This window comes from Gossypium hirsutum, chromosome A11 (assembly GCF_007990345.1).
Source record: "Gossypium hirsutum isolate 1008001.06 chromosome A11, Gossypium_hirsutum_v2.1, whole genome shotgun sequence".
NCBI classification, from domain to species: Eukaryota; Viridiplantae; Streptophyta; class Magnoliopsida; order Malvales; family Malvaceae; genus Gossypium; species Gossypium hirsutum.
This window is the reverse complement of record NC_053434.1, coordinates 46,192,792-46,211,044: the sequence shown is the minus strand read 5'-3', so window position 1 is coordinate 46,211,044 and position 18,253 is coordinate 46,192,792. Positions and strand designations below refer to the sequence as shown.

The 18,253-nt window shown below is 35.4% G+C and overlaps 4 protein-coding genes across 4 annotated transcripts; 3 read left to right on the top strand and 1 right to left on the bottom strand.

The window, feature by feature from the left end:
* Nucleotides 1–3,296: 3,296 nt before the first annotated feature.
* Nucleotides 3,297–6,003, top strand: LOC107958912 (inactive TPR repeat-containing thioredoxin TTL3). Its single transcript, XM_016894826.2, has 4 exons — nt 3,297–4,519; nt 4,636–4,808; nt 4,897–5,230; nt 5,335–6,003. The coding sequence occupies exons 1-4, from the start codon at nt 3,407–3,409 to the stop codon at nt 5,455–5,457; spliced, it is 1,743 nt and encodes a 580-aa protein (XP_016750315.1). The 5' UTR covers nt 3,297–3,406; the 3' UTR covers nt 5,458–6,003.
* Nucleotides 6,004–7,575: 1,572 nt separating this feature from the next.
* Nucleotides 7,576–8,838, top strand: LOC107958920 (uncharacterized). Its single transcript, XM_016894837.1, has 3 exons — nt 7,576–7,658; nt 7,893–8,220; nt 8,347–8,838. Exons 1-3 carry the CDS (start codon nt 7,576–7,578, stop codon nt 8,836–8,838), a joined length of 903 nt encoding a protein of 300 aa, XP_016750326.1.
* Nucleotides 8,839–14,038: 5,200 nt separating this feature from the next.
* Nucleotides 14,039–15,712, top strand: LOC107898050 (glutathione S-transferase F8, chloroplastic). Its single transcript, XM_016823609.2, has 3 exons — nt 14,039–14,890; nt 14,964–15,012; nt 15,107–15,712. Exons 1-3 carry the CDS (start codon nt 14,738–14,740, stop codon nt 15,562–15,564), a joined length of 660 nt encoding a protein of 219 aa, XP_016679098.1. The 5' UTR covers nt 14,039–14,737; the 3' UTR covers nt 15,565–15,712.
* Nucleotides 15,502–17,221, bottom strand: LOC107898062 (U11/U12 small nuclear ribonucleoprotein 25 kDa protein). Its single transcript, XM_016823617.2, has 4 exons — nt 16,794–17,221; nt 16,567–16,672; nt 16,321–16,420; nt 15,502–15,984 (listed from the first exon to the last, which is right to left on the bottom strand). The coding sequence occupies exons 1-4, from the start codon at nt 17,011–17,013 to the stop codon at nt 15,889–15,891; spliced, it is 522 nt and encodes a 173-aa protein (XP_016679106.1). The 5' UTR covers nt 17,014–17,221; the 3' UTR covers nt 15,502–15,888.
* Nucleotides 17,222–18,253: the final 1,032 nt, after the last annotated feature.

Genomic DNA, 18,253 nt, shown 5'->3' with positions numbered 1-18,253 from the left:
GCGTTACACCTACTATTAAAGAGGGCGAGGTAGATGAAGTACCGCTTTCACTGCTGTTGAAGCTTGGAAACATGTTGATTTCCTGTGTTGAAACTACATCCTAAATGAATTGTCGGATGTACTGTATGAAGTGTATAGTGTTAAGAAAATAACTAAGGAATTATGGACATCATTGGACCATAAATACAAAGTCGAAGATGCTGGAGCTAAAAAAGTTTTTAGTTGCTAAATTCTTGAATTTTGTAATGATTGATTCTAAATTAGTTGTGAATCAAGTGTAGGAACTTCAACTGATCATTCAAGGAATTCTTACTGAAGGGATGATAATAAATGAATCCTTCCAAGTGGCTGCCATTATTGAGAAGTTGCCTCCTGCTTGGAATGACTTTAAGAGTTACCTAAAGCACAATAGAAAGGAAATGTCAGTGGAAGATTTAATTGTCAAACTTTAGATTAAAGAAGACAATAGAGGTACAGAAAAAGGCTCAACAAAGCAACAAATGACAATGGTGTTAGGGCAAACGTCATAAAAGTCAAGAAAGACTTCAAGAAGGGAAAACAAAATCAGAATGGGTCTAAACTTGGATAAAAAGGTGGCGTTTCCAAGAAGAAAAAATTTTAAGGAAAATGCTTCAATTGTAATAAGATAGGGGAAAAGTCATCTAACTATAGGATCTCAAAGAAAGTTAGAGCTAACGAGGCCAATGCTGTGGAAGAAATTTCTAAGGAAGTGTCCGATATGGACTTATGTGCCTAACATACGTAAGAACTATGAATGAGAATGTTTCTTACTAAAGGAGGAATGTTTGTGGGAAGGGGATATGTATTAAACTAAATGCAATCTCTGTAAAGGCAAAACTATGAATAAGAATATTGCTTCTTTTTAGGTTTCTATGCTTAAGTTATTTAATTTATGGCATAGTAGGCTCGAACATGTTAATTATGACACTTTATGTAGATTAATTAACTTAGAGCACATTCTTTCATTTCACAATAATTATAATTATAAATGTGAAATATGTGTTGAGGCAAAATTAACAAGGTCGAAAACCACTTGATCTAATACATAGCAATGTTTGTGACCTAAAGTTTGTTCAAATGAGAGGAGGGAATAAATAGTTTATTACCTTCATTGTCGGGGGTGTCTTGCTAGCGTAACGTATAATGGTAAGTCGAGACATATGTGTCGTTGACACAATACTGTTAAATTATTGATCTCAAACGGAGTTATCTCTATTGATTTTGTAAAATCAAAAGATAACATTGCAGATTCGCTAACTAAAGGCTTAGATCGAGATCATGTTGATAAAGCATCGAAAGAAATGAGACTAAAGCCCATGAAAATAAAAGGCGCTATGTGAAGGATAACCCTACCTAGTTGATTGGAGATCCCAATATCTAGGTTCAAAGGGATAACCTAATTGCATAGACCTTGTGAGGTCACTATGGGGGTACTTATCCCAAATTCGTTCCTATGATGTAATCAGTGACTAAAAATGGGATAGGGGAAACAATGCTTTTAATGACCATTGTGTGTTTCGGTGAGTCGAACAACATAAGTCACCGATGTGAGAGTGAAATGAGGCCGCTTCGAGGAAACTATTGGGGCATAGTTCTCTCAAACTCTTGCAGAACTAGTGTTGACAGCTAGCCAGAGAGGTGGTTGTGTGAAGTATATCGTCGTTTACACAAACGATAGAACAATTCAAGGATATCACGTCTGCTAGTTAGCTAGTAAAGTAAATATACTTTCACAAAGGAAGGTTCAAGTGTGGATACCTACCTATCCTATGCAACTATTGATCGTAGATTCTATCACCACATCGAGTCAATATTTTTTTCGATAAAACTATTAATTTTCATTCATGTGGGGGATTGTTGGAAAAATTGTAATTTATGGAAACTTGAAGGCATATTCTCAATTGGTAAAGGTGGAGAGTTGAATCATAAAATTATGGTGTCATATTCTACTCCATGAGACATTTATAACGGTATATCATATGCTCAAAATGGTTGATGTGATGAATGAGAAATTGATATTCAAAGTAAGCTATTTGTGAATATTTGTTGAGGAAAAGAAAAACTTAGATCCCACATTGGTTAAAGACCAAGTGTGAGATGTGTATATACATAAGAACCCACTTAAAAGGTGATTGGATGACTAAGCTTGGAATCTTGTATCGTGCGCAGGGGGTGCAGGTTCAAACCCGTCGGGGTTGTGGCGCACTCGCACGACGTGAGCGACGCGAAATGTCCAGACTGGTATGAGCCTGTGGATATATACAAAAATTGATTTAAAAATAATATCTTGATTTTATTTGATTCTAATCAATTTGATTTATTTACCCTTTTAAATGTAGATTTTGTCCCATTATATATGGATATTTCCAACTAACAACCCAATTAATTTTTGAATTATTTTCGAGAAGCTTTTTAATACTTTAGCTAAAGTTATGTTGTTTCTATTTTAAATCGCTATATTCTCTTTCCATTAAATGCAGTCATACCTTTTGCTTCCAAGTATTTTAAAACTTAAAATCTTATTTCTCCCATATCGACTTTTAGGAAAACAAGATAAAAATTCCTCATCTCTTTTGGGTTTTGGGTGATAAGAAATTTTTAGCTTCATAAGAATTTTTTTTACAGTTTCTTATAAAGGACTGTAAATTGTCTTGTTTGCTAATGGCAATGTTAATTTTATTATTTGTTGGCCATATTGATCGCTTTCCTTTGAATCACATATCTCATTGTGTGTTAACCACTGTTTAAAACTAGATACTGGAACTTAGTTCTAATGACAATTTTGCTTCTCCAAATCACTCTAATGGATGCTTGAGATGATTAGACTTGTGCTTTTTGACGATTGAGGGGGGATCTTTAACTACAAAAGAATTTTCTTTTTCGATTGATGAAGTACCTGGGTTACTTGTACCAAACAATGTCAATGGGATGTCAAAGAAAAAAAAAAACAGCGTCAATGGAAATTTTATTAATAATTTTTATCCACATGTCAATTTTATATTGGTGGGCCACAAAGAGGGACATAGCGAATTTTTGTTCAGTGAAAATAAAGAAAACAAACCCCTAATTATCTTCTTTCTAAAATTTTTGAGATCCTCATTTACACAGACCTGGTCTCCGGCTTTGCCTATTTACATCAAACAAGATAACTTAAACCAAAGAAAAACCAAGGAGAAAGGGAACAAATTTGGTTTCAACAATCAAAGCCAACTTGCTATTTTAATAAAACACCACATCTGTATATCATTACAGCAACCTTTTTCCTAAAAGGAGAGGGTTAAACAAAGAGAAATTTGTCTCTTGGCATGAATTTCATGTCGTGGAACTAATTTGATCCATATTCAACCTTCCCATGCGTCCTAAACATCGAGCTGAGTAGCAAAATATGGGGGAGCATTCACAGGAAAAGAAATTGGGTTGTGGGATATTGAATGCTGTTTTTCGGAAGCGTAATAAAAGGTCTGCTACGGTAGATTCATTGACAGTCAAAAACAACGAAGTTATAAGCACAAGCTCGAATACAAAGAAGGGGCCAAGTGGTTCCGATGAGCCTTCCTTTCTTGACTCTTCGGTGAATGGACCAGAAGCAATTCCAAAACCATGCACGAAACAGCCTCCAAATCATATTAAGCCCGCTGCGGTATATCAACAAAACCAGCTCCCGAAACCTCTTGAAGAAGAAACCAAAATAAAACATAACCAAGCGTCTATGAACCCAGCTAGAAAGCTGCCTAAAGAAAGTATTAGTATATCCGGTGAGCTTGAAAGCATAATTGTGGATCATCAAAAAACAAAAGGAAACAACAACCTAATACGAGCCTCGTCCAGCAACATGATGCTTCACGGTAGTTTAGGCAACTTGAGACAACCTGGTGGAGGAAGAGGAGGAGGAGGAAACATGACTTCGTATAACGTTCCCAAGACTGAAACAGAGCACTCGACGCCGAACGGGAAATATCCCAACGGTGTGAAAGGACATGTGGTGAAGAAACATGACAAGGAGAAGCGTGCAGAACGACAGCCAGCTTCTCTATGCAGAGCTCTTTCTACGAGAATGGACCCTGAAACATTGAAGATCATGGGCAACGAAGATTATAAGAATGGGAATTTTGTGGAAGCATTGGCTTTGTATGAAGCAGCCATCGCCATTGATCCAAACAAGGCTTCCTACCGAAGCAATAAAAGTGCAGCCTTAACAGCTTTAGGCAGGATTCTAGAGGCAGTTTTTGAGTGCATAGAAGCCATTCGAATCGAACCTCATTATCACAGAGCTCACCATCGTCTAGCAAACTTAAATCTCAGGTTAGGAGAGGTGGAGAAGGCAATATATCATTACAACCAAGTAGGCCCTGAGGCTGACCCTAATGACATTACTAAAGCTAAAACACTTCAGTCACATTTAAACAAATGTACCGAAGCTAAAATACAACGAGATTGGAAAAACCTGATAAAAGAAACAGATTCAACCATTAATGGTGGTGAAGATTCAGCTCCCCAGGTGCATACACGATCAACATAATCCTAAAAGAAAACACCTCAAATTCCATCAAAATTTTAGTATTCTGGCCTGCCAGTTTACAATAAATAACTCTTTTTTTTCTTCTTTATGTCAAGATATATGCATTGAAAGCCGAGGCCATGCTAAAGCTTCACAGACACCAAGAGGCCGATGAAGTTTTATTGAAAGGTCCAAATTTTAATGTTGATGACAGCACTAAATACTTTGGCCCTATTGCTAACGCGAATGTGCTTGTTGTTCGAGCTCAGGTGGACATCGCTGCCGGCAGGTTAGTAATCTCTCATTCGTAACTTTTAAGTCATACTAGAAAAATATTCTTTCAGTCATTGTAATGACACTGTGATTATTGTATGAAGATTTGAGGATTCCTTGGCGACGCTTCAGCGAGCTGCTAGGCTTGACTCTAATAACAGAGAAGCAAACACTGTAATGAGGAAAGCTAAAGCACTGGCAGATGCTCGATCAAATGGCAATGAGCATTTCAAGGCCTCTAGGTTCTCAGAGGCATGTGTTGCATATGGCGAGGGGCTTGATCATGACCCGCACAATTCTGTCTTGTTGTGCAACCGAGCAGCTTGCCTCTCCAAGCTTGGCCGCTACGATAACGCAGTAGAGGACTGCACCCGTGCCCTTAATGTGCGTCCTGGTTACAGCAAAGCTAGACTAAGAAGAGCCGACTGTAATTCCAAGGTTAGACTATTAACAATTTGCCACTTATTTTACATGTTCAATTCTAGTATAGCTTGACAGCTTGAACTCTATCCAATAATATTGCATTGGATATAATGTAATAGTTGGGGAAATGGGAAGCTTCAATACAAGACTACGAGTTCTTGCAAAAAGAAACGCCTGACAACGAGGAGATTCAACGGGGCTTGTCCGAGGCCCGGATGCAACTCAAGAAACAACATGTGTGAAGTTGTGGAAGACAAGAAAGAGTATGTACGAAGGAGCTTTGACCAAGACGAAAGATGAATCCTAGACGAGGACAAACAATATGAAAGCTCACAGGCAGGGACAAATTGATTAAAAGACAGAGCAGCAAAGAAACAAATTAAGAAGAGAAAGGGTCTCGTTTTATATAGGGTGCTGGCAGCAAATGTGAAGTTAAGAGCTCGAAAAGGATTATGTAGGATAAGAGAAGGGTTGCTTTGTTATTGGAGGAATTTTGGGGAGGGAAAATTTGATAGTGTTTGTATATTTTGTGAAGCTAATTTAGCATTCTAGTCTCAGACTTCCCTAGTTAGTCGCTCAATCTTTATATTTTCCAAGATATAATGGAAATGGAGTTGAGCATTGAACGGCATTATGTCGGCCAATAAATGTCAGAATATTTGAGTAGGGCAAGCCATGTAGATTCAAACAACATCGTAAAATTTTTTTCTCATTCAACAAATGCCGTTCCGTGCCCATCCGTGCCCCCACAAATAATTTTTTTTGCCATCTCAAGGCATTATTTTGTATCTGAGTTTGTTTTCAACATACAATTTAGTATTTAAGTTTTTCTTTTTTTTTAATTTGGTATCTAAGTTTGATTCTAATGTTTATATTGACACTTAAGTTCTTTTCAATGTGATACTTGAGGGTTTTTTTTTGTCTAATTTGGTATTTAAGTTTTTAGTTATCTCAATTAAGTGTCATTTTTTTTTACTAGAACACTCATGTCAAACATTCATTGGGTCATATGATATCATTTGGTCTAAGTACCAAGTTGAATATTGAAGTTAAACTTAAGTATCAAATGGTATATTAACCCAAATATTAAATATATTAAGTAAAACAAATAGCTTAACCCAAATTGGAACAGAAGCTATATCATTTTCCTCAAATTGATACTGAGCACCTAAATCATTTTAAACGTTCCCATATCAGATAAGGAGCTTAAACACCAAAGTCTGTAACCATCAGCATGCTCCCTCTCTTCTATCATCTTATGGCTAAAGCCTTGCACTATGTTGTATTTACAATACTATAATGGACAATTTATTAACAATGGCTTATAGTGGAATCTGTGCTTTCTATACCGATAACCCTTTTATCTATGGAGTTTTCTATTGTATAAATGATGTACATATAATGTAACATTGAGCAAAGCACAACAATCTGTAGGTTACAATTTGAATCTTCTTTTAGTTCATTTAAATAGCTTTAGTACATTTTTGCTTATGTACGAGAAAGATTTTGATATGAAAAAATATGGATAACAAAGGGTTCTTGCACTTTATTTGAAAAGTGTCATTTTTATTAAATGAAAGCAGGTCAAATGGCCAATGCCACACTAAAATTACAACAATGTAGGAAATGTCATCCCTACTATTCCTCTTAAAAGAAGCTTTTTTTGTGGACGGAGCATCATTCCTAATAGCATCCACCGTTTCTTGGTTCGTCATTGTTAGAAGTTGGCTTACATGCAGCCTTTGGAATCGAGCCATACAGTTAGTAGCTGAAACACATGCAGCTGTCATTTTGTTGTTTTGATGATGTTTTGTTACTTAGTTACAATTGAACTAATTTTGTAATGAATTTGTTGTAATTTGGTGCTGATAGATTTGATAAATCAACTTAACTAAGTGTGCAAGCAATGTTTTATAAGTTTTAAGACATTGTTAGTGGAGTTAGGTGTGTTTAGGTGACACTTTCTTCCTTTTGACAAGTTAATTACTTGTTATATGTAATGTTTTGTTCTTTTTCATATATGATGATGAATCATTCAACAAATTTTCTCATTGTTTTTCTAGTTTAAGCTAAGCAATCTGTTCTTGTTCTTCTAGCTCGATTTTCTTGTTTGTTCAACAAGTCATTATAGCTTAAAGCTTAAAACATTGCTGTAATTGCTTAGTTTTGATTCTCAACTCCAACAGTTAGTATCGAGAGCTAATTTCTTAGATGACCTTTCTCTTTTCTACTCTAAAAAATAATGCCTTCATCAGGTTTCTCTCTAGCACCACCACCAGTATTCAATGGTGAAGGTTACCATATTTGGATAGTGAAAATGAAAACCTACCTATAAGAATTTAACTTGTGGGAGGTTGTCAATGCTAATGTTGAAACCACCACCCTTGAGAGCTAACTCCACAGTAGCTTGGATTAGGCAGCACTTTAATAACAGAGCTAAGAGGTACAAGGAAATGTCTTGCATCCAAAACAATGTGTCAGACTTGATTTTCACAAAGATCATGTCTTGTGAGACTCTAAAACAGGCTTAAGACAAGCTTAAAGAAGAGTTTCAAGGAACTGAAAAAATAAGACAACAACAACTTTTAAACTTAAGAAGGGATTTTGAAAACCTAAAGATGAAGGAGTAAGGGATAGTTAATTAATATTCAAACAGGATCATAATTGTTGTGAACAGCATCAGACTCCTTGGGGACCAATTCAGTGAAGCCAGAATAGTTGAGAAGGTTATTTCAACCTTACCTGAGAGATATAAAGCCAAAATCTCTTCCTTAGAAGATTCAAGAGATCTGTTAAGCATCTCTTTGACTAAGCTAATCAATGCACTTTATGCCAGGAACAAAGAAGAGCTAGCAGACATGAGGAGCATCAAGAAGGTACATTTCAAGCCAAGAACAGACCAACCTCGAGCTCCCTTAGCAATAAAGGGAAGCAAACATGGTCAGACAAGCCTAGAAGAGATGGAGCAAGAAGAAGATATCCACCTTGCTCATACTGTAAAAAGGGTTAGCCATCTAGAAGTAAACTACTAGTACAGACCTGATGTGCAGTGCAAGGTTTGCAAACATATAGGCTATGTTAAGAAGGTGTGCAAGAACAAAAGCCAACAAAAGCAACATCAATCTTAACAGCTTAAAACAAAAGCTCAAGTGGCAGAAGAGAGTTGTGGTCAAGAAGAACAAGTATTTGCTGTCTCCTGCTCAGCTACCAAAAGAAAAACCACAAAAGGGTGGTTGATTGACAGTGGCTGCACAAACCACATGACACTTGATGCTGCTATTTTCAAGAGCATTGATAGAAGCTTCAACAAAAGAGTAAAAGTGGGTAATGGACATTACATTAAAGTAGAAGACAAGGGAGATGTGTTGATTGACACTCCTTCAGGTACCAAACTTGTTTCTAATGTTTTATTAGTACCTGAAATTGATAAAAATCTGCTAAGTATTACTCAGTTGCTTGAAAAGGGATACTCTATTGTATTCAAAGGCAAAGAGTGCTTGATTAGTGATCCAAGAGGATCTAAGCTCATGTCAGTAACCATGACTGACAGAAGCTTTATTGTTGATTGGAACAAGAATTCAGTTAGTGCCTACATGACTGTATTAGATAAATCCGTACTATAGCACAAAAGGTTGGGCCATGTCAACTATAAGTCTCCACTTTAGTTGTCTAAAGAAGACTTAGTTGAAAATTTCACAAAAACAATTGAAAAATAAGATGTTTGTGAAGTGTGTCAGCTAAGAAAGTAAGCTAGACTACCATTTCCTGCTAATAAGGCCTAGAGGGCCTCTAAAAAATTACAACTGGTTCATACTGATGTGTGTGGCCCTATGAAGACTGAATCTTTGAATGGCAGCAGGTACTTCATCCTTTTCATTGATGACTACTCAAGATTCTATTGAGGCTATTTTCTCAAGTGTAAATCAAAAGTGGCTTCAGTGTTTTTGAAGTTCAAGAGTGTAGCTGAAACTCAGTCAAGTTGCAAGCTTAAGACACTAAGGTTAAACAATGGGATAGAGTATACCTCATTAATGTTTCAGACCTTTTGTGAGGAATCAAGCATTGAACACCAACTCACCAACACCTATGCACCTCAACAAAATAATGTTAGTTAGAGAAAAAATCAAACTCTGATAGATATGGCCAGATATTTGATGTTTGAAAAGAATTTTCCTAAAAGTTTTTGGGTTGAGGCAGTTAATACTGCAAATATACCTTTAAAACAGGCTACCAACTAAAGCATTACTTGAAAAAACACCATTTGAAGCCTGGTTTGGGTTCAAGCCCTCAGTTGCTCACCTAAAGGTCATTGGTTGCATATGTTATGCACACATTCCTGCAGTCAAGAGGGACAAATTGGCAAAGAAGGCTTAGCCTGGCATTCTAGTAGGCTATAGTAGTGTCAAGAAGGGTTGTAGGATTTTGGATCCTATAACTTACAAAGTCTTTATGAGTAAAGATGTTGTGTTTAATGAGAGATCAAGTTGGAATTGGGATAAAATGAACTAGAATGTACTGCTGAAGACTTGGTAACAGAGCAACTGAAGTTGATCAAAATGATCCTGAGATGGACATTGATCATGAGCCTATTAGGGGAACCAAACCACTAAGTGAAATATATGAGAGGGTAGGTGTGGCTACAGTTTAACCAACCTTTCTTGAAGAAGATCAAGCTCAAGAAGGTTGGAGGCAAGCCATGCTTGATGAAATGAACATGATTCACAAAAACCAGACCTGGGAGTTAGTTGCAAGAGTAGTTCACAAGAAGGTCATAAGAGTAAAATGGGTGTTTCGAGCCAAGCACAATGCTAATTGAACTTTGAACAAGCTGAAGGCAAGATTAGTAGTGAAGGGGTTTAGTCATAAATATGGGATCAATTTCCTTGAAACATTTGCGCTAGTGGCAAAGCTTGATATAATCAGACTACTAGTTGCATTGGCTGCTCAAAGGCAGTGGAAAATACATAAACTTGATGTAAAATTTTCCTTCCTAAATGGCTTTCTTGATGAGGAGATATATGTTGAATAGCCAGAGGGTTTTAAAGTTGTTGGTGAATAAGACAAAGTTTACAAGCTAAGAAAAGCCTTGTATGGCTTAAAATAGGCACTAAGGGCTTGGTATGACAGAATTGACACCTACCTAGCAAGCTTGGGGTTCGAGAGAAGCATTAGTGAGCCAACACTGTATGTGAAGAAGAAAGGTGATGAAACATTACTCATAGTCTCCTTGTATGTAGACGACTTGCTGGTGATAGGAGAAAACAATGCTATGTAGACTGATTTTAAAGGCAAGATGGAGAGCATGTTTGAAATGTCAGATTTGGGTGACATGTCCTATTTCCTTGGGATGGAAGTGTCTCAGACTTAGCAAGGAATTTTTTTAAGCCAAAAGGGTTTTGCCTTGAAAATTCTGAACAAATTTTCCATGCAAAATTGCAAGGCAACTAGCACTCCAATTGCTGTTGAAAAAAAAATGTCAAGCCAAGATGATTTCGAGAAAGTGAATGAATCAACCTATAGGAGCTTAGTGGGATGTTCGCTCTATTTAATAGCCACAAGGCCAGACATATTTTTTGCAGTCAGTTTCCTATCTAGGTTCGTGCATTGCCGCAACATGAATAATTTTCAAGCTGCAAAGAGAGTACTGAGGTACATTAAGGGAACTCTGTGCTTTGGAGTTATGTTCACCAAAGTTGACAGCATGAAGTTTCTTGGTTTTGCTGACAGTGACTGGGCAGGATCGATAGATGACATGAAAAGCACCTCAAGGTATCTATTTACCTTGGTTCAGCTGTTTTTTATTGGACCTCAAAGAAACAGTCTATTGTAGCTCAATCAATAGCTGAAGCAGAATATGTAGCAGCTACAAGAGCTATTAACCAAACAATTTAGTTAAGGAAGATCATGGCAGATTTGAATTCACACCAAAGAGAAGCAACAGAGATCAGAAGTGATAATCAATCTGCTGTTGCAATTGCAAAGAACCCAGTGTTTCATGGGAAAACAAAACATTTTAAGACATTTTGTTAAAGAAATGGAACAATCTCAAGAAATCAAACTGGTTCATTACAGTTCAGAAGACCAGTTGGCTAATATGTTGACAAAGGCTCTTGGTGTGACAAGGTTAAAGAATTTGAGAGCTAGATTGGGTGTTTGTAGCATGGAAGCCAAGGAGGAGTGTTAGAAATTGACTTACATGCAGCCCTTGGGATCGAGCCATGTAGTTAGCAGCTGAAGCCCATACAGTTGTCATTTTGTTGTTTTGATGATTTTTTTTGCTTAGTTAGAATTGAACTAAGTTTGTAATGAATTTGTTGTAATTTGGTGCTGATATATTTGATAAATCAGCTTAACCAAGTGTTCAAGCAATATTTTATAAGTTTCAAGACATTGTTAGTGGAGTTAGGTGTGTTTAGGTGACACTTTCTTCCTTTTGACAAGTTAATTACTTGTTATATGTAATGTTTTGTTCTTTTTCATATATGATGATGAATCATTCAACAAATTTTCTCCTCATTTTCTAGTTTAAGCTAAGCAATCTATTCTTGTTCTTCTAGATTGATTTTCTTGTTTGTTCAGCAAGCCACTGTAGCTTAAAGCTTAAGATTTTGCTGTAATTGCTTAGTTTTGATTCTCAACACCAACCGTCATTACATGCAACTAATTTGAAGGAAATAATTCAATCAGTTCAGCATATGTATATCCAATATGATTTTTTATATACTTTTAATAAATAATTATTTTTTTGAGTTTTTATACATTTGGAATATATATTAGAATTTTATTATATTTTTTAATATATTTTTTTTATAACTTTTGATTTTTTTTTAGTTTCACACTCATCCAAAATGAATTTAGACATAAGGTTATTTAAATTCATTTTACATATGCACATTTTAATTATTTAAAAAAAATTAATTTTGCTAAGCAGACACGTCAATATACTGTCACGTGATAATTTTTGCTGGCTTCTATTTAACAGTCAAACTATTTAGCTAATGATTTCCATTAACGGAAGAGATGAATAGTATATGTCCTCGGAGAGGTAGTGGATAGTGTAAGTCCCATACCAAGGCTACGGGATTCGGGATGACTAGTTATCAATACACTCGAATGAAGTCGAAAAGATGATTATGTGCCCTTCTGAAATAGCATGTTATTATGACACGTGTCTAAGTCTAGATAGATATGACAAATCTCCAATTTATTTATCTTCTTTTAAGTATAAAATAAAAATCAAAATGGAAAATTAAAAATATTTTTTAAATTTAACACCCATTAAGAGTTGAAGTCAGAAAATTGGATGAGGACACATTGTCCCGGTTTAGCGTGGTGATTTTTTGAAAAAAATAGATTGTTTGATATCTTCCAACTCTTTCGAGCCAATGGCTGATGGTAACTAGCATTAAAAGAATAAGATTTAAAATCTAGAAAATTTTGGGTTTTATTAATTTTTTTCGTATGTTTATCATTTCTTTTATATTTTTATAATATTTTTAGTTTTAATGTGTTTAATAGTTTTTCTTATAATTTTATAATATGTTATATTTTTCGTAATCATATAGTTCTTATAATTTTCTATTAATATTTATTTTTTTATATTTTGTACAATTTTCTATAATTTTTATGATTTTTAAGAAATTTAAAGAGGATATATATATTGCCATGTGGCACATTCTTGACTTGCCACATGGTGAAGTAACACCATTAAGGGCTTACACAGAAATTGATTTTTTACATTCAATTAAGGGCACATTTGAAATTGATTATTAAATTATTTTAGATGAGTTTTTGTTATATTAAGCTTCAAAATTGGGCTAATATTTGGATTATTTCTAATTTCAAGCGAACAGGAGATTAAAAGTTTGTATTTAGCTTAATATAATAGTTTGCACTTAAATTTTCTTCTGATATAGTACATATATAAAGAAAATGTCGAATGTTCTATTCTGCCATATATTGATGTAACCAAAGCTTCAACATTATTTAATTTACACGTGTCATTATATGATAGGTTTTAGATTTTGAATATAATTTTTACCGTTTAATTTTCAATAGATAAGTTTTAGTTTTTTGTTTAGTTTTTTTTTAAGTTTTGTTTATTTCTTAAAAATAGAAATAAAAAGAAATTTATCAAATTTAATCAACATGTAAAAAATATATTCAAAATTCAAAACCAAGACATATTTCATTCATTGTTGTGAATGCAATGTGTAAATTAAACAATGTGATAGCCTTTGGGTACATTCATACACAGCAGAATAGTACAGGTATCAAATTGGGCTTGTAGGTACCGCATTGTACATGAGATGAAAGTTGAGGGGTCAAATGAGAGTATTAAAAAGATAGACGTTGATTGCCAACAACTCTTATTCCACTTCCAGCGTCTGTATCTCATTTCTCCATTTGATTTGTTTTCCTTTTTCAGTTAAGTTTCCTTTTGATTGGTTTTTCCATTTTCAGTTAACACGCCTGCTAGCCATTCAATTGCAATGGCTCTTCCTCCCGTTTTAAACACCCTTTCATCCCAACCCCACACCCACAGCAAAACCCAAACGACTTGGCCGCCGCAGTGGGTTCCATCGGCAGATTTTCTCGGGGTGAAGACCTGAAGCCTTATTTGTACTTTGCTGAAGGGTGTAAGAACGGCAGTAGCTGTAAGTTCGTTCATGGAGATGCAGCTACTACCGTTCTTACAAAACCCTCCAGAATGGTGGAAATTCAACAGCATTTTGTCAGCCTTTGAATGAAAACGAGTGACATTATTTGGAGGAGCTGAATCAGATTTTCCATCAAATGTATATGTTTGGGGGCTTGCTATATATTATTGCATTTGATAATGTAACTATCATTTACAAGCAACATCCGAGATACACAAGGTAAACTTCTTCTTATTAGATTTACCTTCCTAACGTTTAAAGACAAAGGTACCAATGCCATTGTACGCTGTAATAATAATAGGTAGAAGTGGAGCAACATAATATATGTAGTGGATCAGCAGCTTTAATGCGTATTTTTTATCATTTCAACTAAAACTTTGCTTATTTTTACTTTTACATAAATTATTTTTTTACCAACATCATAACCTAATTACTTATTATGTACCGTTGTGAGCATCTATTGTAACTGTCTATGAGAAGATGCATGCAAACACTTATCAAATGATAGTTGTAAGATTTAAACCGACATAAGCCCGCGGGTATCTTTGATAAAGCAATAGAACCAAAAGCATAATAAAAACATAAAAGGAAAACAAAAATCACTGAGCGAAGGGTTTCCAGAGTAACAGCCAATATTTCTCTTTGTAGTCCACGTCTTGAAGTATTTTCAAGACCCAAACTTAGCCCAGTGGAGCCTATAATGCTGTAGATACAAAACACCCTCTTTATGAGATTATGTCCTAGGTGGACCCACTTAACTCCACTCGTTAAGCAAGGGATAAAGTGGGTAGTGGATTAGGTGCAAGTTCCTTTTATATGGGTGGAGAGTGTTAACGCAGGACAAAGTAGACGGCACTTCCAAATGGCAACTCCGGTGAAAGTGCATGGCCCCCCATTGTCTACTGCTGTGTCTAGGGTCTTAGCTTGTCTCATTGAGAAAGATGTTCAATTCCAGCTTATTCCCGTTAACATGTCCAAGGGAGAGCACAAAAGTTCTGATTTCCTCAAGATCCAGGTACATACATACATGAATGAATTATCTGCTTCCTGAAATTGAACTAAACTATTTTAATTCTTGGCTTCGACAGCCCTTTGGTCAAGTACCGGCATTTCAAGACGAAAGCACCTCCCTGTTTGGTAATCAATCATTCCCAAACTTGCATTTTGTGGTTGGTACTTTTTGTTTGAGTATTGTGGCTAAGATTTTGATTTGGGAAATTGAATTTTGTAGAGTCACGGGCGATTTGTAGGTATGTATGTGAAAAGTATGCAGAGAAGGGGAACAAGGGATTGTATGGGAGCAACCCGTTGGCGAAAGCTTCAATAGATCAATGGTTGGAGGCAGAAGGGCAGAGCTTTAACCCCCCAAGCTCAGTTCTGGTATTCCAACTTGCATTTGCACCCCGAATGAAGATTAAGCAAGACCAATCCTTGATCAACCAAAACCACGATAAGCTGGCTAAAGTGCTGGAGGTGTACGAGAAAAGGCTAGGAGAAAGTCGGTTCTTGGCCGGGGATGAGTTTTCATTGGCAGATCTTTCCCACTTGCCTAACACACATTATTTGGTGAATGCTACTGACAGGGGTGAGCTCTTCACTTCCAAGAAAAATGTAGGGAGGTGGTGGGCTGAGATTTCCAGCCGTGATTCCTGGAAAAAGGTAGTTGATATGCAGAAGCACAGCAGTTGATACAGCCTTGCTCTGTTTGCTCGCCTTTTCCTACATGCTACTCTTATTGTTGAACTCTATGAGGGATTTGCTGTAATTCCTTCTTGTTATTGCCTTTGTTGTGTACTTTTGGAGATGATGACGTGATTAATGTATTTGGTTTTGAGAATCCGAGATATGATAAAGCTAATTTTATTAATAATTTAGTATTAGAAGAGCTTTAAAATTTATTTAAAATGTCAACTAGAAATTAATGTACTTGTACCACATTTACTCTGCTATGGAACATTGAATTTGTGGAATGAGTTGGCTCAGAAAACAGGATGCCTCAATGACTGAATGTCATCATGATTGCTTGTTCAGGCCAAGGAAGAAGCGGTGTTTTCTCCTCTTAGAATGTCTCCCAGAACCTTTTGAGACAACATAGGGTAAAAAATGTACCTGCAATACACATCATAACATCCTCGGAGAAATTCTTCATGTTTATAATTTTACATGCCGCCTGCTGCTAGACATTATAGCCCCAGTAATTGTAAATGAGAGCCAATTTTCGAGATCAATTTTAAGTTAAGATTCCTCTCAATGATATTTATAAAAACCTACTTGGGATGATGGATTCTCATAATTCATTAGCATATGAATCCTGTTCAAGTTGATATTTGCAAGGTCAATGGATGTTAAGGCTCCAGGGTGAGATCATAAGCAGGAAACGAGAAAAGAACGATTATTAAAAAAAAAAAACCATTTCCAAAAAAGTGAAGGGCCCAAATATAAGACCTGAGAATTATTTCTAACACCAAAATCCTGAAGTGCAGCGCCATCATCAAGGAGCTTCTCATTGTGGTGTGCTAGGCAGAAATTAGCCCAAACGTGCCTCCTATAACCACAAAAAAAAAAAAAACCTTCAAAAACAGAACTTTATAGTAAACGTAATTACTCTGAAGTTTTTTTTTTCTCTCTAATACATCAAAATGCCACCGAGTAATGTGAGGGTGGTTTAAGAGCATAAACAAGATGATAAACCATGAAATGTGTCGATGACCCATCTTGGATTGCTCTAACTCGATCACTTTCTTCTTGATTGCGAGCTTCAAGTCTTTCACCGTGGCTGAATTCATCACCGCAACATCTTCAAATTCCAAGGAAAGCCAATCCAAATAAGTACCGACTTCAATTTCAAACACAAATTATATGTGGCTAAAGGCCTGCCTAGCTGCGAGAGAGAGAGAGAAAGAGCATTCGAAGTGTACCGAAGGAAGTTCCATCTAATTTGAGTATAGAGATACACATGGCACTCCCCAATTCAAGGTTCATTAGGGTATCGACATCGGACAAACTGGGTTTCTTAGGGACATCGGCGAGAATTGGATCGTCAAGGAATGCGGTCAATGTTGAATGTAACGCCGCTTTCTTCACGTTTCTGCTGTTGTATCCCATCACCTTCTCTTCCTCCTTCGCCCCTGACTCCATTCATACACTATGCTGACGCTAATCGCCCAAAACCAAGCGGAAAGGATACTGGTTGCCGATATGCTTCACTGGATTTTGGAAATTCTAAGTCAAATACTTGATTCATGAGGATGGGCCAACCCAAGAGTAAGAGCTTTGGGCTAAAACTGTTTGAGCTACTAGCCTAAACCCAATACTCTGAGCACATCTAGACATTGTAAACCGCCGATTCCCAGCAGATAAGCATTATGTTCTTCCCAGCTGACAAGCACTATCCCAACGCATGCGATGGCTTAATTGAAAATTAACCATGGCTGATTTTTAGCCAAATCACCAAACTGTTTAATGATTTCAAGAGGATAATTTTGGTAAGGTAAAATTATACATTTAAAGAGCCATCATTTTAAGGACGAAAGTGAAATATTTAATGTCTTATTTTTTAAAATTTAATATATTATAAAGTTATTTAAGATTTACATTTTAATAATATATGGCACAATGATTTTTTCCCTCCAACTTTACAAAAGAGGTTATTTTAACTCTTTATGTCTCTTTCGGTTCTCCAACTTGTATTTTTGTCAAATTACTTCAAAATGAATAGAAAAAGTAAATGTTTGTACTTTTTTAAATTTGTAAAATATGAAAAAAAAGATTTTTTATACTTTTTTAGTAATTTTAATGATTTTTATTTTAAAAAATATTTATTATATTTTTTTGAATTTTTAAATTTAAAGAATTAATTAAATGTTGATGTGTCATCCATGGCAATCCACATGTATGCTACAACAGCAAAGTTAAAAAAAAAGTTAATTTTTCTATCTATTTTGGGGTGACTTGACAAAAACACAAGTTAATAATTAAAAGAGACAAAAATTAAATAAATAGCTAAATATTTTTTTTATAAAATTGAAAGACCAAATAAATTATTATGCCATAATTTATTTATATTAAATTCTATCACATTTGTGTGCTCATATTATTTTTTACATATGTTCCTGTGTTTTTTTGTATTTAAAGTATGATGAATTTATATTTTGTATATCATGTATGTTTTTTTAACATGTTTGTGTATGTTTGTCTTTATCATGTTATTCTTGTGTCTATCGTGTTTAATGTAGTTTATCATAATGATTCAATTAAAGATTAATTTGTTCTTTATTGTCATGTTTATATTTTGTCTTACTTCATCTTATATTTTCTATAATTTATCCTAGTGATTCATATTGTATTTACATTATATTTTTGTAACGACTCAAAAGTT